The 26,897-nt window shown below is 30.2% G+C and overlaps 1 protein-coding gene across 5 annotated transcripts in view; it reads right to left on the bottom strand.

Annotated features, from left to right (window-relative positions):
• Positions 1–26,897, bottom strand: part of LOC116770506 (apoptosis-stimulating of p53 protein 2) — a 134,458-nt gene that overhangs the window by 59,756 nt on the left and 47,805 nt on the right. For 2 of the 5 annotated variants that reach the window (XM_032661991.2, XM_032661995.2), the window contains one exon: positions 12,811–12,869. In XM_032661991.2, coding sequence (XP_032517882.2) covers positions 12,811–12,869 — 59 coding nt within the window. Of the gene's footprint in view, positions 1–4,394; positions 5,081–7,308; positions 7,443–12,810; positions 12,870–26,897 lie in introns of those variants that run through there. The other 3 variants (XM_061520851.1, XM_061520852.1, XM_032661994.2) reach the window with 3 other exon arrangements.

The following is a 26,897-nucleotide window of genomic DNA, read 5'->3' as shown; positions in this document are numbered from 1 at the left end:
TCAATGGCTTTATCTTGATACAACCGATACTATTCAGACTCTTGCAAGACAAACATTTACATCGAAGTAAGGAATTGTTACAATTGTATGAGATATCCATGAACTCTGTATTGTTAGCAGGTGTAGTTTGGATATTAGTTGGTAGCACAGTGTTGCGGTATGAATGGTGAGAATAATATAAATATATATATATATATATATATATATAAGGTCGTTGACACGGAAATCGCTAATTGAAGTGTTTATTTTAAAAGTTGGCAGTCGGAGGTATTCTTGAAAATTTTGGCTATCATTCAAAAAAAAAACTCGTATTCTATGTAAAAAAATAATAATAATAATAATATATGGAAGTGCCGATGACAAAGTGTAGCCCGATTCCTATGTATTTCGTTTACAATGAGGACCATAAATTATATAATATATATATAATATATAGTACTGACGCCGCGTTGATTGATATTAAAAAAAATGTTATGATGAATAATAATCGATTTCAAATATAATTGGTTGCACTACTATAGCCATTTCGGGGAATACAGTTAATTCAGCATGTTTTAGTCTTTTAGTAATCTGATTTTTATTATTGTTTATAATTAATTATATAATTTGAATTTAATAAATAGTTTACAAAAAAATATTACAGTGTTTGCTTACGTATTTATATATAATATATATAGTAATATGGCAGGCGAATATGTGAAAATCTAAACAGGAATTCGTCATACCGTATCGGATGCTGATGAACTTGCTTCCATGGGTCCATTAAGATTATTACCTCATGCGTACGATCCACCTGCACTAAGTGTCGTATGCATCCAAAATTCGTTATAATTAGGGCGATAACGAGAATGTAGCTGTAAATTTGGTTTGGTTGCTATGAGAAAATAAGCGATATATATGTTTATATGAACCTTAATTAAATATGTAGATATATTGAGAAAATAATAAAATGAAAAATGATGATAAATAAGCAAAATGTATAAATCTTTAACATTGTTCCAATATATTACCCGAAAATTTTTAAACTAGCTATATTTGTCTTTACTATTTTGTCCTATTGGTGAGAGTAGTTTTATTTTAATTAAATCGTTATATTACGCCTTAATCTATAAAAATTACATTATATAGGTTTAATCTTCCTTAATTTTCAACACGGAAATATTTTTTTATTTGTATAAATAGATCACAAATTTTCTTCATGTTATAAGGACTATAAAGACCAAATACTTACCGTACTAGCTAAGCATTTGCTCTCACTTGTAACATGATAACACTCCACTGGAGTTTATTAGTGAGCCCTAAAATAAGACGTCATCGACAAGTTTTCAAAACGAATACGGAAGGGATCTATTTTAGGTGCACCTAAGACCTATTTTAGGTTTCCAGACTGACGAACGTTCACAAGACGTGCAATGAAATATCATTTCAGTTAAGATTTTATTGCTTATTTACCAAAGATACCGCAATACAGTGTGAAATATATGATGGGTACTTATATTTTTTCATATATTTAAAATAAAGGACTAACTAGCTATCAAGCAAAAAAACTTTTATTATAAAAAAATATGTTTTAAAAAGGATTTTTAGTAATACTTTTTTTCAAGGATTAATTGTTATAGTTTATTTTTTTTTTATCTAAATTTATGTATGCGGTAGAATTTCTATGATTACACTTTTAATTAAAATGTAAATTGTAAAATGAACGAAATCATCGACACGAGCAGGATTCGAACCCGCAACATCCAAAATATTGCGTTCCAGTTCCTGTACCAAATAAACTATCTTGTCAATGAGTTTTTTGACGAATTAAGTTGAACGAAGACCTGCTAGTGGCTTTTCGCTTAAACTTATACGACGATAAACAAATGGGACAGTTAAATATATAAAATATAAAATTTACAGAATCGAGCCAGGTGACGATAGCTTCACTTGTGAAGCAAGTGGAACGTAATACACCGGAGGTTGCAGGATCAAACACTGCTCTTGAAAACGAATTTAACGTTTTATATTTTCCTTTCGATTTAAATTCATGGAGAAGAAAAGCAAATTATTACTTACAGCCCATGAGACATGACGTAATCATTCCATTGAATAGATTCTCTCGTTGGAGATAAAATACAAAAAACAGCTGTTATATAATATAATTAAGTAATGGAAAAATGCAACGTCACTAGATACTAGGAAATAATATAACCAAATATAACATAAGCCAATGTTTTCTGACATGCGACAGTTGTGCCAACTACAACAGAACGCTAAAGAAGACTCAACATTGAATATTCGCCCTTGTTATTGAATCGCTAGGGTTCAAATTGCTGACTACATATTATTGTTTTCAGTCTGAACTAGGAACTGAAAGTCACTGTCATTTATGTGATAGAAAAAGAATTAAAATGAAGTAGATTTGTTTGAATTTTCCCACAAATTAAAGCAGGTAAACTAATAAGATCTTAAGTCAAAGAGATACATAGTGTTATCTAATTGTTTAAGAACATATTAAGTTAGAAAATTTAATATGCGTATTAATACTCAGAACGAGTATTTAGTAATTGATGTATATCAAATTCAATAAAACTAAGGGTTTAAATTATTATTATTTGACATCGAATTTATTAAGTTAACATATGGTTAACGTAAATTCTATTTTTAAATATTTGATAATAGATGCCAATAAAATTATTTAAACCTTCAGACTATTCTATCTAGAAGAAAATGAAATAATATATTTTAAATATCAAGACGATAAGTTAAACGATAGTTTAAAAGGAAGAAAAAAGCATTTGCATTTATTAGACAGATCCAAAAAACAGAAAGCGTTCACATTTAACTCTTTTGAATGATGTCAACCATTAACCGTCGAGAACGAAACATTTAAAATAGAAAATATGCTCTGAATACACTAGTTTTCCAGAGGAAGTATCAATTCCAACTGTCATTTAGTTTGTAGGTCGCGACACCGCAGCCAGTCGATTGAACGAAGCTTGTCATATAAAGACACTTCAAAGAAATAACCATGGATTTAGTTTTCTATTCACATTTATATTTTAGTTAATATATTTTAGTTATGCAGATCAATTAATAATACTGCATAGTCATTGAGCGTTCTAATTAATTTCAATCAGCCGTAATTCAAAAGAATTTGTAATAGAAAAAAAAATTAAAGTAAATTAAACCCAATGAAGATGTTCAATGAGTAAAAATTTTATATTTTCATAAAATTCCAGGCGAAGTTATTTTAAGCTGAATGAGCTGACTTCGGAAACATAGATAGATCTTTATAAAAACATTTATTTTGTAGCGGTATCATTTTTTTTAAATTTTCCGTAAATGTTTCAAATAATAAACAATATTGTGACTGAGACTTGAGGCTCATATAAATATTTAAAGTCTGTTGAGAACTACTTGAAAATGCAACCGAGGCTCCGAGAACCGGGGCACCGGGAAAATGAATGAGAACATTAAAAAAATTACATTTTATCATAAAAATATAAGTTAACTGCTTCCTTTTAGCAAAATACTAAGATTTTATAACATTTATACAGAATGAATTCAGGCCGGTACATAAAATCAAAGATAATTTAACTGCATGAATATTTAACTTAATAAAAAACAAGCACCGAACCTTAATAGTCCATAAATTACGGTATGAAATTAATTTTATGGTTGACACGGTATTTAAAGTCTGGGGATAAAGTTGTTTAAATCCGGTATTAAAATATCTTGAAATAATTATTATTACCTATAATAACGCACTGTAATCTCATGTTTCATATTTTGTCATCGTATCTTAAACACCGATTTAAACCGATTTTATATGAAGGAAGAAATTTTAAGTAAATCTATTTATTATGAGATCAATTTGGTAAAATTTTTCGAAATTAACAAAACTAACAGAACGGAACACAGACGTTTTTAAAACATTAGTTTAAAAATCTCGCTAGTTTATTAGGTATAAATATTCTCGTCTTTGAAGATATTTTCGTATTTATAAATAACGTAATCTCGAAACGTTGCCTTAAAGCAATCCCAATAATAAATAATGAAGGAATAATTGAATCATTTGCCAATTTGACCAAAAAGCCATTTTATATAACGTATTTTTGTAAAGTAACACAATTTTGAATTTTATATATTTCTGAAATTTTATAGATTTCCTAAGTGAAGAAATAAAATTTTATTCTAATCTCCAATTAGTCTACAAGTCAGAAAAAAGTTACCGAAAAACGAAATAAGAAAGCGAGTGAACAGCGAAACGTTGACACTTTTAAGTGGCATTCGTATTTTCTTTACTAATTAATGACACATTGTTAGGATACCAGCATATATTTTAGTCTTTTCATAATTTTGATTAAATTATGTAAAATACGATAATATTTTCAAATACAATAGCTCACCTTTTTTAGTCCAGCTAGACGAAGCGCCCTTTGCAATTTTGCAACTCGAGTAGTCTGAAGGTAAACGATAGGAATCGCCTCCTCCGATTCCAACTCAATGTCAAAATCGTTGACTGGTTCGCAAAACTTATAATCTTGAAACTTTTTCGCCTCATTCTTCATTAATTCTTCAACGTTCCCTTCTTCACTTATCCCTCTCAACATATGTGTCGGTATTAAGAGGGGATTTGCGTAGCGGTTAGGTTTAGATGGATCGTTTAATCCGTCGCTGAAAAGTTCCTTATTGATAGAAGCAAAATCACTATCATCGTCCGGATAAGTTACTAGATAGTTATCGTTCACAGCACTTTGTTCGTCAGTACATATGTCCTTTATCGACAAAGACGGCGGATTCCTATCCGTTTGTGCCGAGTAATATGCGCTCCACACCAGTCCGTTTAATAATCGTCCGCACTCCATTGTTACTAATGTAAATATTACTGATGAATTACAATGTTTGTACAAAGCTCGTGTGACAGATAATTGAATGATGAAACGCAGAAGAGTGGGTGTTTAAACAGATTGAAATTCAATCTGCGTTCTGAAATCGATTGCACAAGTGACCACATTATTATATATTGAAACTCCATTATTATGAATGATAATGTATAATTTGAATTGAAAAATATTTTCCAGGTCAGATATTGTTGTGATTCATTGATAATGCTATTGAAAACCACGTATTTGTGCAGTTATAAAAACGTTACATCGATATTATTAAAACTTTTAATTGTTAAAAAACTTACCGAAAATCACAATATGGTCTAATATCGCACAGTGTAAATCATACATATGTATATGTAATAAATATTTAATAAAACCCTCGGATACTCGACCCACATCATCTCTCAGCACCTGTCCTGCAGAGCGATCTGATTCTGGTTTTAACGCGTCAGGACAATCATGGTGCTGACAGGAGGGAGCAATTTAATAAAAAAAAAATATTCCAAAAATTATCGTTTAAGAGAATCAGTTGTTACGGACGTTTTACAGACTATTTGACATTTCTATGTATGTACGTTTTTTTTTTTCTGTTTGAAATTATTATATAAAAAATTATAGATCATTCATATTGTTTATAATATCGCATTATAATTATCATTTAACTGCAATGCAGTTTACTATTTTCGTATATAAATTCTACATAGACACTTCCTATATTCAATATAATTTAATGACTTAAAACAGTCCAAATCCGCTTACTGAGTCAATAACTCCGTAAGACTTAGTAACTTAACATGACAGGACCATAAGCATCTTAAATAAATCCGTAGCAGACACAACAAGCCGCACTTTAATGTCAAGACTGTAACAAAACCGCTAAAGAATACCGCATACATGCGATATATATGGCAACGAACGTTAGTTTGATACATCAATTCATATTTGTATGCATTATTAGATCGAAAATGATCTTAACTATATTCTCAATAATTATTGAAAATTTTTATGATTTTTTTAAATTTCGAAAACAACAGAAAACGAACATGTTTTTATTACGTAATAATATCAGCTTGCACGTAATAAAACGCACAGGATATTTATCAATAACATACTAGGTTTATTTCCAAATAATCTTTACTTCTCTTTCGCATTCAGTCGCCGGTGTGCGGAGAGACTAAGCTGGTGTCAATGCACTCAACACAATATGATGACTCCGCTGACTGGGACTCACTAGAGCAATATGTCAAAGTTCAATACAAGAAAACAGACTGTTGTGCCAGTTCAAAATTTATTAAAATTGGTTAAATCCCCATATAAGTACTCAAGTCCGGTAAGTACCTTAATTTTTATGAAGATATTCCAAGACAATTCAACGCTATAATAATGAAGAGTTGAAGCAAAACGTTGAACTTCACATTATGGTTTATGAATAAAATCGGTTTAAATATTCAAGCTCAAAGTAATTCGTGGGTTGCAGTTTACGATTTAGGTGAGTAAAATGGGTCACCACCTTCAGAAACATTTTGACAAGGAAATATAAGAGTTTAATTTTTAGCGTCCGCAAACGTATACAGCAGGTAAATTTTGTGAAAATTATATTATTAGTTTAAAACAAAATTAGTTAATATTGAAACAATTTCCTTTGAGACGTGATATTAATATAATGTATTAAAAAACTTGTTTGAACGATTTCTAATAAAATTACAAGCAATAAGAAATTTTTTTTCGAAATAGAAATAATTATGACTTTTAACATTTAAAGAGGAAGATATAGGAATCCTTTTAAATGTTCTAATGCGAGACGATTATGATAAGAGGTACGATATGCTCAAAATAAAATCACGTCTTTACTTCTTTTGAAGTCAATTCCGTCCTAATTATAGTTATTGAGATGTGTGATGACGCCACTTCACATTCAATTAAAAGGCTCCCAATCAGAAAAAATCGTTTTTTATAATAAACAATAATCAATTCCAGTAAAGTGCTATTTTCAAAATAACCAAGATTATTTCAGTTATAAATTTTATAAAAAGATATATAACGTTTCGAGCAAACAAATTTTATGTTGTAATTTTTTTTTTGTTGTAATATGAAGTGCTTTATTTATATTTATTCTTTGTTACTTAAAAACTATCTCATTATCATTGTATAGTTTAACAATACAGTGACGTTAAGAACGGTCGAGAATGTTTACAAACATCACAATACAATACAAATTGTACATGTCACAATAATAAATAAAAACCATCCCTGAATATCCCACAGAGACCGTAATATTTGTTTTGGTAACTTCATAACTAATCTATTTTTGATTAATGTCTTTTACTTATTTATTTATTTAACATTTACGACAAAAACAAAAATAAAATCAATAATTTCACATAAATTCAATGCGTCGTGCGAGAACTTAATGAATTATTATTTAACTTACACAATACAACGTTTTTAATAAATGTGAAATTTTTAAGCCGATAATACACTTTACAGCACTGTATTTAATATTTAATAACACCAAGTTCCCTGTGAATGGAGCGACGCAAGCGCATCGCTCGTGGGATCCCGACTGCTTCTAAATTCGTAATAGCACTTCAGCTTGTTTTGCGTATTTCCCGATTTTTTTTTTCGTGTGACACACTCATCTAATTATATACGTTTTGTTCATTGAAAAGCCGTAATACTATCAGAAAAATATTAAACAAGATAGTTTGGTATACTATGAAAATTAATAAAAAATATATTTTTAATTATTTATAAAATGTTAAGTATACATAGGTATGTGAGAACTTTCCGTATATTTTTTCATTTAATCGCCTTTTAAAAAAATAGTCTACGAAATCGCATTTTACTTTTACTTTACAAAAAGGTTATAAGTATGTACATACATGAACATTAAAATGTATTCAAAATATTTTTTTAAACAAAAATATAGGTATGGGTATTTTGTAACGAAAAAATAATATTAATAAAAAAATTTATACACAAAAATAATTATAATATTACGAAAGCTTTAAGGTAACTTTATAAATAGTCAGATATAATATTTATTGAGTACAATATTTTAATAGTGTGATCTTCACTTCGGTTTCTTAAAGATATATCAAAATAAATATCCGAGACTTTATCACGGTATAACCACGACCTTGTGTGTCTGCTTGGTTCTTTGCCAAGACATCTGCAAGCAGCTAAAGCGTCTGACTACTGACTTGGAACCGAATCCAATGAGCTTTATGAATAAGAAAATAAAGATCATAATAGATTGATGTTCAAAAACAAATTATCTGAAATAGTTGTCCTTAAATCTGGTGCTAATGTGAGCGTAAGAAATTGTGAGCATCAAAGAACAGATAGAAATCCAAATCGACTGACGTTTTTTCTACAATATATTTTTTTTATTGTATTTATATATAATGTAACAAATAAAGAAATATTTACACATCGCTAGAATCAATCCCTCATAGCAGATTACGCATCTGTGTTTACTGAACAAAAACGAGAAAAATACTTAAAACAAATAGATAGAGGGTCGTGTTATTGTTCACAGAGTTTAAAAATAATATTAAATTGATATATTTTTTATGATATTAATCTCGAAATTGTATCACAACATAATATTAAATAAATACTTAATGTATGCTAAAAAATAAATTCTGTGTAGTCGTTTAATTAATTAAAATAATATATTAGTTCTGCAAAGTACTCCGCAAATTAAAACATAAATCAAAGTAGAACGGATAACAGCGGTTAAAATAATATTGAATGGTTATAACACATTAATATATCTAATATTAGTTTATGAAACAGGGTGAAACCTTTCTGGGAATCCGTCTAGAAATCATATAGTATAAGGGCAAACATAAAATTTTCATATTTAAATGTCTATTATTAAACTGATACTTGGGTACACTTTTGTTTGAAATAGTGGTAAGGAGGGTTAGGTATATCATGTAGTTGTAAGTAAACATTCATACACAAAAATTTGGAATGTTGTCTAGTCTTTATAATATGAAAATATAATTGTAATCATAAATAAAGGCAAGTTCGGATGATGACAAATAATCAGTCTAAGTTTCAAGCATTGACCTTTACTGGGTAAGGGTGTGAAAGGTAAGTCAGGACGTTTTTCAAGCTCTAGATAAGTAAGTATTTTTTTTTTACGATATATTCGAGTGATAATTTCAATTTCACACTCCTACCTACCTTAATTGTAAGTGCATAATTTGTGATGACGTCATTGTAAGCATTTCTTTGTAGTCTAATTTTTTGGTAACCTGATTTGTAAAAGAATTTTGAATTCTGATCGGTTTCCAGACAGTAGCATATAGAAATTAGCTTGTGAACATTTAAACAGCGTCGGAACACGCGAGCCGGCTACATGCTTCATCGCATGCAACGAAAAAAATTTAAATACCAAATTCAATCGGCCCGGCTCTCGGAAGCGAGAAATTGAGGTATTTTATTGTACCTCACTATTCAAAGGATATGAATTTATGGTAATAAGAAATGAAAGTTTTTTAAATTCATAGTAACTAATGGTTATGAATATCATGACATAAAATATATAAATGTCTCTAAAAAAATAATACAAAATAAGAAAAAATACAGTATAAAATATGAAATATATTATTTACAAATAAATGTCAACATAATACCACTTGACCCCTACCAATGTCCCATGCCATTAAAATCGCGTGAATCAATAAACTCTTAGGGGTTTCGACCATCAATCAAACACGAGTGGACCCTTTAAGCTCATAAAAACATGCCACAATGTGGTCTACATATTTATGAAGTTCCCAGTGATCTGCCATTGATGGGTCTCCCATTCATCAGAACTGTAGGCAAGAACTTGATCGTCACTTTTCATATTAGGCTGTGCAAAATATACATATTTTTTGTTGGTAAAAATTTGTACAAAGCAATGTACAATAGTCAACATAAGTAGCATCTAAACACATGATATTATAATACATTTACGGATACTTATTGCATAAGCTTTTGACATTGTAATTTTGAAATTAATTAGATAAGTTGGGTAGATTATTAATATTTAGACTAGGAGTACATAATTGGCAAAAAGTTATAATAAAACATCGATATTTACGATATAATAAGAGATTTTAAGACCTGAGACACATTAGCTGCAACAGTTGTACGTAATTAATATTGAATTTGTTCCAATAATGCCATGTGAGAGGAACAACAAGTGAATTTATCAAATATAAACTGAATTACGGCCTTCTATTCACACTCTAAGCGACTAGATAACTCAAACGTATTGATTGGCTGGCCGCAGACAAAATGATTTGTAAATGAATGAAAGATATCAAGGTTATTAAGTTTACAAAAATATAAAAAGCTTTATCTATTAACACTACAGTTTTCGTCAAAATAGTAAAATTTGAGAAATTAGTAATTGTAAAAAAATCATGAAAATTTGTTAATTTGTTTTTTACCTTAAAACATATTGTCAGCATATAAAATTCCGAAAAACTATTCCTTACAAAATAAATAACAACACCTTATCACAAACTGCCGCTGAGTTAGTACTGTTACTGGATAAATAATTAATGTATACCTATAAATAAATGGGGCACACTACTTTAGGCATAGCGGAATATATCTAACTGTGACATGCCATGGAACAAACTAGTCGAGTAAAAAGTAGGTCTAATGCCCTTAGGTGTCCGTCGACATCTCTATAGCTTGACACTATCGGGGTCGGGGCCCGTTACAATGTTTACACGAAGCCTATATTGGATGTTTTGTAGACTCATGTTTTACAATGTAGGCTGAATGTTAATTTTAATTATAACCAAACAAACCGTATAACTTAAATGTCAAATCGAATTCGGGTATGATACACCTACAATTATTCAGGCAAACACATGATCGTCATATTGTTTGTACATGAAATTAATTTTATAACCACTCCAATTACGGTAACAATAAAATATTCGTATCATTTATTAATTATTTATCATTATAATATTATTATTGTTATCAATGATGAGTTCCCGCCGCTGAACTAATGTGTATAAAGGAAATATGGAAACTGTTCTATATTTTAAACTAAGGATATGCAGGTTTCCTCTATTTTCTTCAACTATCAGATAAAAACAGATGTAAATATTAATTATCAAGTGTCGCAAAGATGTTTTCCCAACGGGGTTACTGATACAAGGACGTATGTACGTAAGGAGAGTGAAATAGTACTCCAAATGCGAATCATATATTTTTTTCTAGTTACAATTGAGAGAGTTAATAAAAATGAAAGAGTGTTTTTTTAGATTATTGTTGTGGGTTTCTTGACAGCTTCTAAGCTCACTTTAATGAAAATTTTGCAGTTATGGAAACTGTTTATTAAGATTCAAATACTGAGTTTCAAACCTGTTTAAATTATAATTTTAAATGATATTTTATATACAAAGTTATCTTATTCTCACCCATAGATCAATCTATTTAAGATACTGCATAACTCTTGGCTTTAAGCCAAATGTCAAAGATTTTTTGTTTATCCAGAGCATACTATTCTGGTCTAAATGTTTACAATTTCGAGACAATCACTGCTAACGATCAATTGAAAGTCTATAACATCCTTTGTTGACGGCAACTTCAATTTAAAAGTAATCATCCCATTTTCGCCCGCTAAAGCCACTTTGTAGCCTTAATATTATCGTTTTATACAAAACGAATCCAAATATTTATTTACAAAATAACAGTATTCGGCTGTTTTCCTAATTAAATGAAATAAAAATTATTTATCGTCACGTAAACACCCTGGCGTTAAGTTATAATTTTTCAAATAACATTTGCAATTCAGGATAAATAATAAAACAATTGAAACTCAATCGTGTAAAGCACCTTGTCGAGTCTATTGGATATCGGTATAAATGAAAACGAATGTAATCTAAATCAAACGCCAACTTTTATTTACAAGTATATTCAGTACACACATGTGTTATTTTTAAATACTATTTAATAATATTATTGTATTAATTGCATTTTAAGTATTGTACTTTATTGTAATACCGAATCAAACTAGGATCAATAGTTTCTACAATGTAACAGTTTGTATGTAAGTAGACAATGTATACTCATACTAAGGATACAGTACATTTGTGATATTGCGTTACTACCCAATGCTTTTAGTGCATAGCGGTAGTTAAGAGGACCAAGGTGAATAATTCTCTCAGAATTTAGATTACATATTTTATAAGCGGGTTAGAAATTTAATAGAGACTTTGTAACCACAAAATATGAAAATTTTTGGATATTTCTTGACAAAATAATTAAGGAGCTTATAAATTTATTAGAAACTTAAATAATCTGATAGATGACACTTTCATAACAACTGAGATAAAATTAAATAAATAAATTATGAACATTTTTTATAAAAATATAATTTTACAAATTGCGTTTGAACGGAAATAGTTGAGTTTAAATTTTTTTTTATACATCGGCGAAATCTTGTGATTGATCTAATCACACAAAATGGACTGTCATTGATTGGTTTAAAAAGTAATCTCTTTGAAAGTTTGATGAAATGTAACAGTCTTAGCAGTGATATTGAAATTTTATTACATAAGAAACTGAATAAAAAATGTACACTGATGATTTTTCTTCAATATAAAATGTGTATATATATGTTAAATATATTTTTTATACACTTTTGTGAGTAACCAAATGGAGACTGATTTAATTTCCCACCTAGTGGTAGTAGACGTGTATCCGTTGAGAGTAAACGCTTTAAATCCTATTCATTCTTTACTTTAAAACAAGCGAATTGTTAGTGAAAGGAAACAAAGACGAATTCAATCCTTTGTTATACGCTTGAGGAAGAAGAAAGCGTATAACTTCGTCTGGAAGCAAGGACGACCTACCACGTAAATGTTAGGAATACGATCTATTTTTAAAAATATATATTATAACTCACCAATTCCTCAGGTGATCCCGGTTCCTTCATACCATTGCTCTTATCCGTGCTCCCCGTCTCTGAAAAAAATGAAAATAAATTTTATTGCAGCATATTTTTTTATTACACAAATCTTGTTTAAAACTACTGTCAACTTTTTTATGAAAGTAGCTTTTCTTTTAAACATATAAAAAGTTTACAACAAACCAGCAATTTTATTATTTCAAAAGCATCCATTAATTTTATCTAAACAAGAAATGTTATAGTTTAATTATTCAAATTACATATTGACATGTGATAATACGTTTAAAAGTTCAGCTTTTCAATGGAAATAGCTTTCAATGTGTGCTGATTAAACCTCCGATGCAATCAACGAATTTACAAGTTATCAATCGAAGCGATAAATTGTTTCTCTTGAAAAGCATGAATATTTTTTTAATCGCCCAATGATCTTTTATAAAACGTCAACGTTTTTAAAGCAGTCACAGATCAATCTTAATCCAATAATGAATTGTGGCGAAACTAGATATTTATGCTAGAAAACAAATTATAAATCCTTATTCTATATTTTTGGTGATAACTATCGGAAAACAAAAAAAAGACAAACCCAATTTAAAGCGGTAATTAAAACTATACATAAACAAAATATAACACCCCAGGGTATTATGTTATAACTCGAATACAATAGTTTAAACATGAGCACATAAATGTAATCCCTTTTCCATTTATATAAGCTCTATAATGGTATGAAATTTATATGCATCACGCGCGGTAGGTACTCGCTTATTACGCGCATTTAATCCAGTATATTTCGCAAGAATTAATTTTGTACATAATTATAACGTAAAATGGCAGTTAATAATCTGGGCTGCTATCAAGTGAATTGACTGTCTAACTGTCTAGTCACGTTAGACCTTATTTTGAAAACAGTATCTGCTATATAAATTTATTACGTGTTAGAATTCTAATCTAAGAAGGACAATGTTCGTTAAGCGAGATTTACTAAAGGGGAACTTGTAGAGATTCCTAACCGAAAAGTCGTTTAGCTCATTTCAGAACCAAAAAGTACTAAAGCAATGAAAGCTTAAACGGGCCTTTATATTTCTCACGTTGCATCTCAGACGCTAAATTTGCCGCTTCACGGCTTTGACTCACCGCAAAGGTAAGGCCCAAGTACGTGCATCCACGCAAATTGTATCGCTTTAACGGGCCCTTATTTAATCACTCTATAAAGAACCTTAAGATGTTATAGTAGGGACGGATTTAGTTCATTTGTTTTATAATTCCATGCTGAAGCGATGGCCATTTGAACGAGCGTAAGTCACAGAGAGTCCTTTAGCTAACATGACACTATACGAAATATCTAATGGCGTTTCGCTTTTATCATGGGTTCACTCACTCATGACGAGCTTATTGACATTCTAAACATGCCATGAATCGGTTTCAAATCACTTTCACAATGAATTTGAGGCGTTCATAAGCTCTCGTAACATTAAATAGATGCAATTCTCTTTTATTTACTTTAATTTTTAATGACAACTTGATAAATATAATTAATTCAATACAAAAACCTAACATACGAAATGACAAGAAAATGAAAAGGATCGAGCTGTTTAAAAGACAACACGAGAGCTTTTAATAAAGCAATCATCTTTCTAGAAGCACTCTATAAGTGTCCGTTATAAAAGATTTTATATTCTATTTCTAAAAGCAGGGTTTCAGTTTTAATTAGAACAGCCGAGGTTACAAGGATATTCAGGTGGCCGGGAGCTTACGAAATTTATAATTTAAACAAGTTACGTATCTCAATTCAAGAGATTGATTTAACAAAATTTTAACATTTAAATTACAAAGTTAAATACAAATTTAGATACCTAGTATGACTAAACAAAATGGTAACATTTTCAAAGCTAGATAAGGTGAAACATGAAGTAATATATATAAATAAGACCAAGTATCTTTTCATTAATAAAATAACCGTATTTGAATAACAAATCTCTTGTGATAAATTAATACGATGGTAAAATTACGCGAAGTATGATATTATACCTACAATGTAAAAATATGTACATATTATTTTAACATAAATTTCTATCTACAATTGATCTTCCTACGTTTTCGAATAAGGTTATATTCATATTTTCGGTCGTGACAACTCATAACTATAATTCATAGTGTAATTACGATTACCGCAAAAAACCTAGAAACGTACTTGAATAAATTCATTCAAATTTATATTTGTGAGAACATTAATATGAAAATAATTAAAAAGGGTATTTTATGAACAAGATCGTTGTACTAATTAAAGAATTTACACGGTTGCATTCACACGACTGGGCTTTATGGATTTTAAAAAATATGAATGAAGCGTTAAAAATGAGTTCAAAGTTTTCTTATATTTCCCTGCATTTATTGGATTTAATATGAACGAAGTTTTTCAAATCGAAATCATGCTTTTCATCGTAAATTAATAATTATGCAGACAATTATTATGTTATGTTTAAAACTATTAAATATTTCTAACTGTTTATGAAGTATTAATTGATTACTGGATAACTATTCAAGTAGACAACTTGAACGGAGAAAATTATACTTTAATATTCAAAATAAAAGTTATAATAATTGAAGTTAATTCCAAAATTTATGCACTAACGAATTAAGCGTAATCTTTCCAACCCTTCAGGCATAGAAATGACCGGCGAATATCGAAAATGTCAAATGAATCACTATGGGACAAGACATATGCCTCGAGTGGGTGTTAGCTCCTTCCACGTGGATAGATAAGTCTGTGGGCGTCTATATATCACTATTGACCACCCACAACAAGTTCAGATATTATCGACAACCATAATCTAAATTGCCAATAATTTGAGATAGTTAATGTGTTGCACACTTTAAATGCATGTATTATATGTTTTGCAAGTAATATATCGTGCAGTTGTTTTTCGGCAATTAAACTTCACACTAGACGTTTTTCACTAGTCTGCTATAATAACAAAAACAGAGATTCGCGGCGATTTCAGCGCTTTAGATTAAACGACGTAACTAACTCTCGCGGCAGTGTAAATAGAGACAGCGGACACGCAATCTAGAAAACAAGCAGTAAACGCGTTCGCATCGCCAGATAAATTGGTTCGTTTCAATTTTTTGGGTGCTGTTACCTCACTGGACCGACTTGATTTATTTTTACAATCATAGCTTTTATTACTGGAATGGAATATTCGTGGACCTGTTCTATTTTGGCATGTAACGCGTTTTAAATATTACGCGACATGTTTGGTATCTTTGAATAAAATATTTTTGAAAGCCATTTTAATATATTTGAAACCTTTACTACAGATCATTAATTATGAGCAGTCTAGGAGCATTATCCTGAGTTCTATGGTTATTTTTTAAAGAATCTAAAAAAAGGTTTAAGGGAAGCGGTTGCATAAGAGCGGATTTATTTATGAATATTAGTTTTCCGCAAAAAACTACTTAACAAATTTTGATAGAATTTTACATCAAATAAATATATACACGCATATATTCCAATTTAATCAAAACTTGCGGATCAGTGTGGATCTGTTTGAGACAGCTAATTAACAATTATTATTATTTCAAAATCGTAAATTTGGCCGCTAGGGATGAATTTGTTCGATAATGGGACAAAAGTATATAGGTATAACCATGTTTTCCTAGTCGATTTATATGATTGTGACCCTCGGACGTTGTGTAATTTGGGACAGTTTAATAGTTTTAATATGTGTTATAGTAATCACAAAACAAGAAAATTACTAATATACCTCTAAGCCTATTAATATATAAACCGTTCTGCCCTTTTTAACCCTCGATACAAAAAGAGTTTTTTATAAGTGTATCTGACTGTGGTAGCATAACTCTCAAACGGATTGACAATTTCAATGCCGTTTTTTTTATTTCAAAAGCCAATTGTCTTGGGGATGTTCTTAACTTTGTTTGGTACTATGAGTGTATATTATTTATATACTGATAAAGTACATATAGCATTAGATTTTTTCAAAATCGTATAAAGCATTTCTGGCTCATGATTATTATATTACGATTACTTAAGTGCTCATGAGTGCTAGTACAATCTCTACATAATAATGAATGCGTAGAGGGTTTTTAAATTTAGTTAATTAATTTATTATAGACTGTAATTTGTATTGAGTTATGATTGAAAAAATCTTCTACGTGGATGTAACAAATTAATACTGTTAATAATATTAAACAAGAAGTTCAACTGTTTGTTTTGCTTTAGAAACGCTTTTTATCGTACGTTCCATTTTTCAAAGAATTTATAAATGTCCAGTCCCACCACGATCTCGGTACATTCAAGAATGTTGCTGAGCGGCCTCCGGCCTCATAAATATGAAGCTGCTGATTAAAAAGCATACACTGAACGTTTTTTTATCCTTCTCTGGCCTATCCAAGGTACAAATGTGAGAAGATTTAATACACATAGTTGCGTAATAAAACACACTTTAATCGGTAAAAGACATTCGATAGACTGACTAATCCTGCAATTTAACTTGTTAAAATATGGCTTTTAACAAAACACAGCTTAAAATATATTTGATGTTTAAAATATTATAATGATAATATAAAGTCATTGAATTTTGTAAGTAGCTTAAGGGATAAAAATTTTTTCTTTTATACACGATGTCTCATTGGTCTGGACGTTAAGTAGACGAACGACGGAGGCTAGCTTGTTTATAGCTGCAAAATTGCTAGATTATTACAACCCTTCAAGCTTTAGTGGTTTACTTAATTACGTATAATGATAATTATGTTGAATGACTAGCATGGTACACCAAGATTTGCCTTCAGATAAGGCTCTCGCTCTTTATGATATCGATTTATTACTACCAGATATACACGTTTAAACAAGTCTATGAAACGCTGATTATATGAATAATAATGTTATAAAAATATGGAGTAAAAGATAACGCTTCGTGAGTTATTTAAAAAAGGTTGCGTGTTAAGAAATTATTCAAAAGTTACAGGTAACTATTATAGGATCACTGAGACCAAAGGAGACATTCTGATTCACATCAACATATTTCCCCGGGGCGCTTGTCGTGGTGCGGAAACACTTGAAGCTCTTCGTGCCATCACTCATACGCCAGGATTGTATTCAGATTATAATTGAGCTTGTACAAGATTTAGCCGCATATATTACGTTAACCTAAACCTAAACCTTTTAATGAACCTAATTCTTGTACATTAGAAGCTGCCCCCGAAAGGAAAAGGTTCTTCATTCAATCCTAAATTAAATTAGTTAAGAAATATCGGATAAAAGAGTCCGAAATAAAATATGATACATAATTTAATACATACAATACAATATGACTACATATTTCACATTCAAGAAGTGTTTTGTTTAGTATGCGATATTTCGTGGGGAGTTACACTTTCTAGATTGATTTTTTTTTCTACGCCTACTTTTTTCACTAATTAATTAATGTTATTTGTGGATGTTTATTTACATACAAACATAGAATTGGCCAAAACGTTACAGTATAAAATCGAACATCGAATATCATCTTATTGTCTAGTCAGCTCTCGTCAGACGGCGGCCGGAGGCAGCCTTAATGTTGGCTTACAATGCCAGTAGCTCATCAATTCAATCAATGCCTTGAGAATGCCAATTGTTTACTTAGCTCTTCCCAAGGGAGACAATTTGATGTCTGTTTTATTGGATCTATCAAAAACGTGCCGCTGGGTGTTTAATCAACTTCCAACAGACAACACAATATCCAGTTGTTATCACGATAAATACATAAATATACCTAATGAAAAAAATATTGTTCTCGAAAACGCAAGATTTAATTCCGTGCTTCCAAAGGTATAAAGACATTGTTTCGTTACCGTCATAGTTAGACGGACTTCATATTTCTAAGTGGAAGGCTATACGGATACTTATAATTTAGCACTCGGTAATAAACGTTTATATAAAAATGCTCGATTTCGATCACAACTTTCAAGCAAGAAGGCCACGTGTTTGGTGAGTCAAGGTCATCGCGTCAAGCTTGTTCTCATGTACTATATATAATTCATAAAGCATACATCATAGTTTATTTAAAACTCCATGAAACAGCATGGTTTTTGTACATGAAAATTTATTGCGATTTAGAGAAAATGATTCAAAATTCATTTGATAAATTTCACCTAAAAATAAATCCAAACCTTACAAATAAAAAGGAGCTATGTTTATTTACAAATGTCAACACCTAATACAAAAGAAAAGTCATAAAAAGTGACATTGTGTCACAAAACAATTTATAAGGCATATATTTTATCATCTATAATTTGCAATTCGAGAGTAAATGTGAAATTAAAGTAGTAAAATTAAAATTCCGTTTACTTTTATCTCTTAAAACTGATTAAAAGCAGGTTTTCAATTAATATTATTAAATTGCCTTAATTGCAGCGCCACCTGTATAAATCCACTCATGCATTGTGCCTGTCGAGTGTTGAGTACTTCGAGCGCATATTTAGTATTTACCTATTAAGTAACAATGGGAATTACATGACGTCCCTCAACTGTTATGAAGATTACACTAATTATGATAATATAGTTTATAACACTGTTTATAAATGTCTAGGCGAGACTGTCTGAAATAACACAGTGTAAATCTTATATAATGTTATTACCACCACTAAGTGTACGTAACTATGACTCGATACCTTTTTTCTTATTATTGTACAACTGTTCTAATAAGATAAAACTTTCTCACACATTGGCGATACAATTCAACTTGTAAATTTAATCTAGCTAGCTATAAATAGAATTTCAGTTGCGCTTCCATAGTTTCGTAGAAAATGTTGAAACTCAATAATTCGCACAAAATTCAGTTAAAACTAAAATGTAATATTATATTATCTTAGACAATAATGCACCATGGATAGAGACTAAAATTTTTGTTATATTATTTTCCTTTTTCTAGCTACGATTCAATAAATACAAAAGTCTTATTTAATTTACAACAAATGTACGGATATAAAATATTTAATTTACTTCTTAATTGAATAACTGTACAGATATTTTCTTTTTCACGTTACGTTCACGTAAAGGACTCGTGTTACTTAAGATGACATGTAAAGACGATATTTTTCATATCGGACAAATGTGACTTTAAGTAAATATACTTTTTAAGCATAACTTCTGAAAATAGCTTCCAGGAGGTCATTCTTTTCTTTACATAGATGAAGCTAAAAAAAATTAATTCCTTAGTTTTTATCAATTCACATAAAAAATCCATGTAAGCTTTCTAATATCTAGGAATGTTACCATGGAATAATGATAGAAAGTTATTTAATATTTATTTTCTTAAGCTATCTGTTCCATTAGCTGAAGTTTTATTTTCCAGATATATATAATATATATGCCTGTGTGTAAATCTGACATCAATTTTTAAAATGAGATTACTTTTAAGGTAATTTTGGTAAGGCACTAGTAAATTTGTAATTTGAGCACAAAGAACCTATTACTCACGATTTTATTTATAAATTTCAATGAAAAATAAATTTAAAAACCGACAATATGCTAGAATGAAACTCTTACATGAATGATAATATAATGATATAGAAACTACACAATCATCCGCCTTCGTATCAATCAATCCGCAGAAAAGGAGGCTGTGTCAGAACCGGCTGCAAAGAACCACGGAAGCCTTTCTCTCATAGCTATGTAAGGCCCTACTGATATGTAAAAGTGAAACGTTGTCTGCCACTTGGTTTGTTACACAATTACTATGACTTCACACTCGCAACAATAGTCTACTGTTATAATGTTGTCTTTCTTCAATAACACTTTTCTGTTATGAGAGCACAGGAACCAATTAAAAATGGAACGCCTTTCAACATAGAAAAAACCCCTGACTGTTTAACAACAGAAATAAGATGAAGTAAACATTCCTTTCTATCAATCTTATCAAGAAATTATGTCATATCGACGTTAATGAGTTAACAAAAACTATTTAAGTATACTGAAAGCGTGGAGTTATGCAACGACAATAGCGATAGAGGTTAGTAATTACATATTTTAATAAATACGTATCACGTAAGTTCGTTGAACTTTAAAACACCTATGGACCTAAAGGTGATCGTAGCAGCCGTGCTGCGCAAGCGCCCACGTACTCAAATAAATATGCGAGCAATAACTTTCCTATTGAAACTAAATCGTCCAGTCACGATCAAACAAACCATTGCACGTTATAAGACATCACCGTGATGTCATTAACTGTATCATTGTTAGGATTGTTAAGACTGCTTAGTCGAAGGTAATTTTGTTCCTCAATATCGGACGAGATTGCATTCCTGCTTTATGTCCATTGTAATTGTATTCTGATGGAATACCAATGATCTGTTTCCTTTGCATTCCACTGTTATATCTATTTATACCAGATTCTTTGTCATTCAAACCAAAAATGGCAACGAAATGTCTACAGACTATAAATAGAGCGGAAAGATTGTAATCACAAGGTAGTGGGTTCGTTTCAATTAGAGCTAGTACTTGTATAAACCGAGTAAATGTCCCGTATTCAAAGAAGAGTCCACTAATGAGTATCTTCTATTTATCTAGAACGCATAACTCGACATACATTTTAAGAATGCTTTAATGAGATCAAATATTAAAACTTGCACAAGAATAAAAATTTAAATAGTATTCATTTAAGAATGTTTATCTGATCTGAAGATTTTTGGAAGAAACAATTGCATTTTCAATTGTAATACTTTGTAGAATCTGTAGAATCTAATATTGACAATAATGACAGTGAATAAATTCCAATTCGCAATCGTTTATTCTGATATCATAAACATTAAATTTAGTTATATCTTTAATCAGAATACAAAATAATATTGAAAACAGATTTGATGTTACGAGTAAACAAAACCTCAGTAATGGAAGAAAATAAAAAACCCCTAAGCAGAAAAACTATACAAAAGAACCCATTCCCAGTGTCACACTGATCCGCCTCCAACAAATCCTGCGATCCATTTGTGGATGTCGATAAACAAAGACGTCTTTGTAATCTGATAGGTATATGCAATTAACATTCTAAGACTTACGTTACATTCCAAACAATGAACATACAATGCCAAGAGCGCAGCGGAATTACGTGTAATTTTTACATCACCGTACTTTAATTCGAAATGTATTGTTACGATATCATTGTTGCTTACTAGATACTACTTACATTACTTATAATCTAAGTTCAAGGAACTCAGTCGTTTCTTAATATTATGAGAGGAGAACAATTGGATAGCGGTCCCTAAGACGCTTATATCCTATTGTCAAATCATTTCGGTGATTAGAAAAAAACGCTTACAGATTTAAGCCCACGAAATTGTTTATGAGGTTAACTTAATGATTAAAATTCATTTGATATTCTAACGACATTTAAATAAAATTAATTTCTTTGCTATTACAATTTCAAATCAAGTCTGCTTTCGCAAAGAGTGGGCGTGTCGTAAGCCCCTTAGTTGCAATCTGAAGATTGCTATTAACATTCATGAGGCACAGACGGGACCAGCTATCAAGGAAGCGCCTTTTACACGTCCCCGGTACATATCGACGGCCAACGTACTAAACGCTTACCGAGATTGTAGCATTTTCTTTTAAGATAAATATATACTTTATATTGAACGCATTTGAGCGGAATAAAAAGAAACGATAGAAATTTGTTTATTGTAGGTGTATTTATTTATAACTTTTAACCTATAATAACATAGCGCTGAACTTTAGTAAAAACAAAGAACACACACACTAAGCATACTGAGAACTCCTAAACATTTTAGTTATAATTCTTGGTCTTCATTTATGAAGTACAATACTATACCGAGCGACGTTTATACGATATCCACAAAGCTGACCGGCTGGTGGCTTAATGTTGGAGGGACAGCTAAAGCTTCGTTCGGGGAATAAGCTGACTTGCAAATATAAAGTCCTGATTAATTATATTTATTACATTTCACCTTTAACCCTTAAACAATTGCATTAATCCTTACTGACCATTTATAGGCAGACGCCGTGCTGTGACGAGAGACGCGGAATAATTGTTATAAACTTCATAGATTAAGAATTATAAAATCGATGACAGAAGTCAGTGACCGAAATAAAATCATATCAAATAATACAAATAATTTTGTATGTAATGCGAAATTTAAAGAGTATATTTTTACCTTATTACGTTGTTACTTAGCAGTTAGCACCATAATCTCTTAAATGGAAGGACCTTATAGTATATTCGAAATATAAGAAATGGCATTTATCACGTAAAATCTAGTAGGTATTTAATATATTTTGACAGCTAACAACTTCGTATAGTTAATGTGGTGCGGAATGACAACATTCCAGAAAACCACTTCAACGTTGTCGGAAACACTTCAATTTTGTAGCTTAAAACAAATAATTAGTTAGTTTGTGGACAAATTTGACCTTTAAAGTTACTTAAAGTTAATAGAATATCAGAAATATGTTGTTATAATGTAATATTGTTATTTATTTCAAGTATGACAGGGCAGGATAGCATTTAAAGAAGTATTTAAAATATTTTAAATTGTTTCAAATAGGAAAAAAACTCGAACCAAATCTATTAAAACAGATAGTAAAAAAATTAATGTATACGAAGCTTAAAAGCCTTAAGGCTATTTTAAAACATTGACCTATAGGTGTGGTCTAACATCATAATTGCTAGTAACACTCGTTTATTATCTTGAGTTACGTCTTCGGTTAGAAACGTCTACACTTTTGCTATGACAGATACTTCAATCACAATATGCCATTAAAACACTACTTACATCACGATCATTAATGTTTTTTATAAAAAAAATTAGATTCTTTATTATGATTACTTTTCTTCGGTTTCTGGTAGTAGAACAAAATTAAAACTTTCAGACACAGATTATTACAAGAATATTGTTACAATAATACGTGGTCTTTTTAACTATCATGTTGACAAATCCAAAAGTTACTTTGTAACATTTTAACTTCCTAAATTATGTTTTTTTTTTTATCATAAAATATAAATAGTATTTTCAACAATTTTAAAGTGTATTAAATCGTCAGTTAATTAAACTCTGTATTATTTATTTCAGTGGCAAGTTTATTAATGTCTAAAAAACTAAGTGAAATACATATAGGACCCAACTTTCAGCAAAAGTTTTCTATTCATAAATTTATAAAAACTTTATCGAAGTTAATTCTAAACTAATGAGGTAACATCTTAAATAGGATTTTTGTTAGTCAATATAGGAAATGTAAGAATTAAAATAAATTGTACTCAAGATAAAATACTAATATTTAAAAAAAATATTCACAAAATTTACCATGAATAAAAGTAAATTGTGTTAAACGGAAGCCGGAGGTTGAGGCACTACCGGATATGACGCCACGGGAGGGACGGTCACGTGTAGTTCCGCAGGAACAACGCTAAGCTTCACTCCCCATATTACTTATTTGTAATACACAATGGAAATTTTAATTTTAACTTAAAGCATTGTTCTTTTTCACGCTTAAATTACCTCGCAACGAAAACGTAGCTCCTATATCAATATTCAACATATTGTCAGGATGCATCAAAGTTTCTAAATACATATGTCAATTATAAATTGTATAATTTATGGCTGACCAATAGAATTACGTTGCTATTGGTGAATGGCATGACGTCTTAATGCTAAGCTGGTATGACTGGATAAAGTTGAACATAGTCTTAATCTTTCGTGACTATACAATTAATAACATATTGCTGTTAGTTATATTAAACAAATACTTTTCCAAGAACATGTGGTCAGTTCACAAGGTTATTTTTAACTTATTTGCTTATCTGTTTGTCCGGGTAATAAGCGAAAACGATTTGATTTTTTTTATTTAGCAACATTCAGACAAGGTGTATAAAACTTGCATAATGTTTGCGTATTTTATAAACAAATTATTGCACATTAGTCATTGTATACAATTGTTACTGTTAATTACCCAGGGCATTTATACAACAATATTTTCATTAAAATAATTTTGTAAAGGTCGATAGTTATTATTCACATTTTTTATAGTATATGTGTTATAAGGTTTTCATTTTACTTATGTAAAAATACATAAGACGCTTGTAATGCAAAATATGTTTTGTTAATAAAGTTCAACTTAACAAAATAATGGTATCATATTCGAGATTACAGTAGTTGTTGGCACGGATTTTTATAGACATAACTTAAAAAAATGCTTTCTTTGAACTATTTTATATCAAAAGCTTTATTTTCCCATAAAAGTTCATGCTATGTGAATAAGATATTCATATAATTCCAAGTAGGTATACACAAAGATGAGGTTTTTTAAAACATTTCACTCAAACATTTTATCTGAGTAGTTACAAACATCTGCCATGACGTACAAACTGTCAGGATTTCCTTTGTTATAATATAATATAAGTATAGATCGGTATAGATATACTCACGATACCAATTTCATTGTCATTTTAATTGATTTCATAAAAGAGCCAATCACATAATAAATATTTATATGTATCTAGTTCATAACATCCAATCACTATATCCTTTAAAGTCTTCACAGTCAATCCTTATTCGATTAATTAACTGCAAGTAAGAGATTATAAAAAATACTAAGCTGATTCTCCCGCATTATACGTTTTTTCGTCGCGTTTCATTTCAACTTCTTCAGACGACTTTAATCAGGCGCATTTCTTTGACTTTAAACGTCGTCTTTAAATGAGGAAAAATATTATTACTTAGTATAACATCCTATATGTTCTAAGCTGTCATTTACTTTTCTATTTAATACTCTATAAATAATATTCAATACATATTAATATGACTGCCAATCGGATTCTTAGACAAATGACCGAGATCTTTTGCAATAGAATAATACAAACTACTTGTGTTTTAATACATATTTGTTTTATAATACGCTCTTTATTATAAAGAAATAAAACAGTCATTCAAAACAGACTTGCTGATTCCGAGCTTCATCGAGACAAAGGAAGAGTTTTTTGTTCGTTACAAACGAGCATAAAATATTTATATGTGAATTTACCGAAGCATCATCTTCGATATAGCACACAGGCTGAGCTCGTGACTACTCTGATATAACTCGCTCCGTGACCGCTCCTAGTAATAACTTCGTAAGTTAAGCGTAATTGCATAAAATCCCTATTGTCGGAATTTGCCCGCGGTAGGTCCATACTTTCCGAAAATTACCAGTTTCTTCATTTTTACGCACTAAAAAAGGGTATATATCAATTTCCAAGAACCAGTAATCTTGTATGAAATAGATTATTAATTTTCGTACATCAATTTCGTGATAAAAGTAGCAGTATCTAAATCCTTCAAACTCCTTTTTTTCACTATTAACTAAATATTAAAATTTAGAATAATATTCGAAATAGTATTGAATTTCGAAATTTCGAATAACACTATATTATGTAATTAATTGCAAAAAAATATAGAAATCATACAGTATTTTTAGTAAAAATTTAATTGATTTATGATTATGCATATTAGACAACTTTAAAGAAAGTTGATAAACATACTTTTGTATAAGTTCGTTTATGAAATATTCAATGGGACAGGACTACGATTGTATTTCGTGATACGACCACACGATTGGCGATATTTGAGTTCACATCCAAAATGTTCACATGTCTAACCGCAAGCCTACAACTTGTGATCGATTGAGGACCACGCACTGTTTTAATAAACAACACATTCCATTTGTCAGCTGACCATAGCTTCTTACCCACTTTCATTGCATCGAACCTCCATGAAAACGGTCAATGTACAGCAAATAATGCTTTACGTTTACAAAAAGAGAGCCGTAAGCTGTAACATAAAACGTGCGATTAGGGGAACCTCGGTAGGGCATGACTCACGTATTTCCGCACGCGACCGTGAATGCATGCACGTGAACAAATAAGCATGTGTAAAATAAAAATAAACCTCGGAGATACGTTTCCAGTGCGTAACCACAACAATCATAAATGGCATTGTAATAACAGGACATTTATTAAACCAGAACATTTTAGAAACTTAGAAAAGTGTTTTATGTTACCTAGAAATAACAAAAATAAAATTATATATGCCAAAAAAATCGA

The sequence above is a fragment of the Danaus plexippus genome, chromosome 7 (assembly GCF_018135715.1).
Source record: "Danaus plexippus chromosome 7, MEX_DaPlex, whole genome shotgun sequence".
In the NCBI taxonomy this organism is placed as follows: domain Eukaryota; kingdom Metazoa; phylum Arthropoda; class Insecta; order Lepidoptera; family Nymphalidae; genus Danaus; species Danaus plexippus.
The sequence above is the reverse complement of the archived record's forward strand: the minus strand, read 5'-3'. Positions and strand labels throughout refer to the sequence as shown.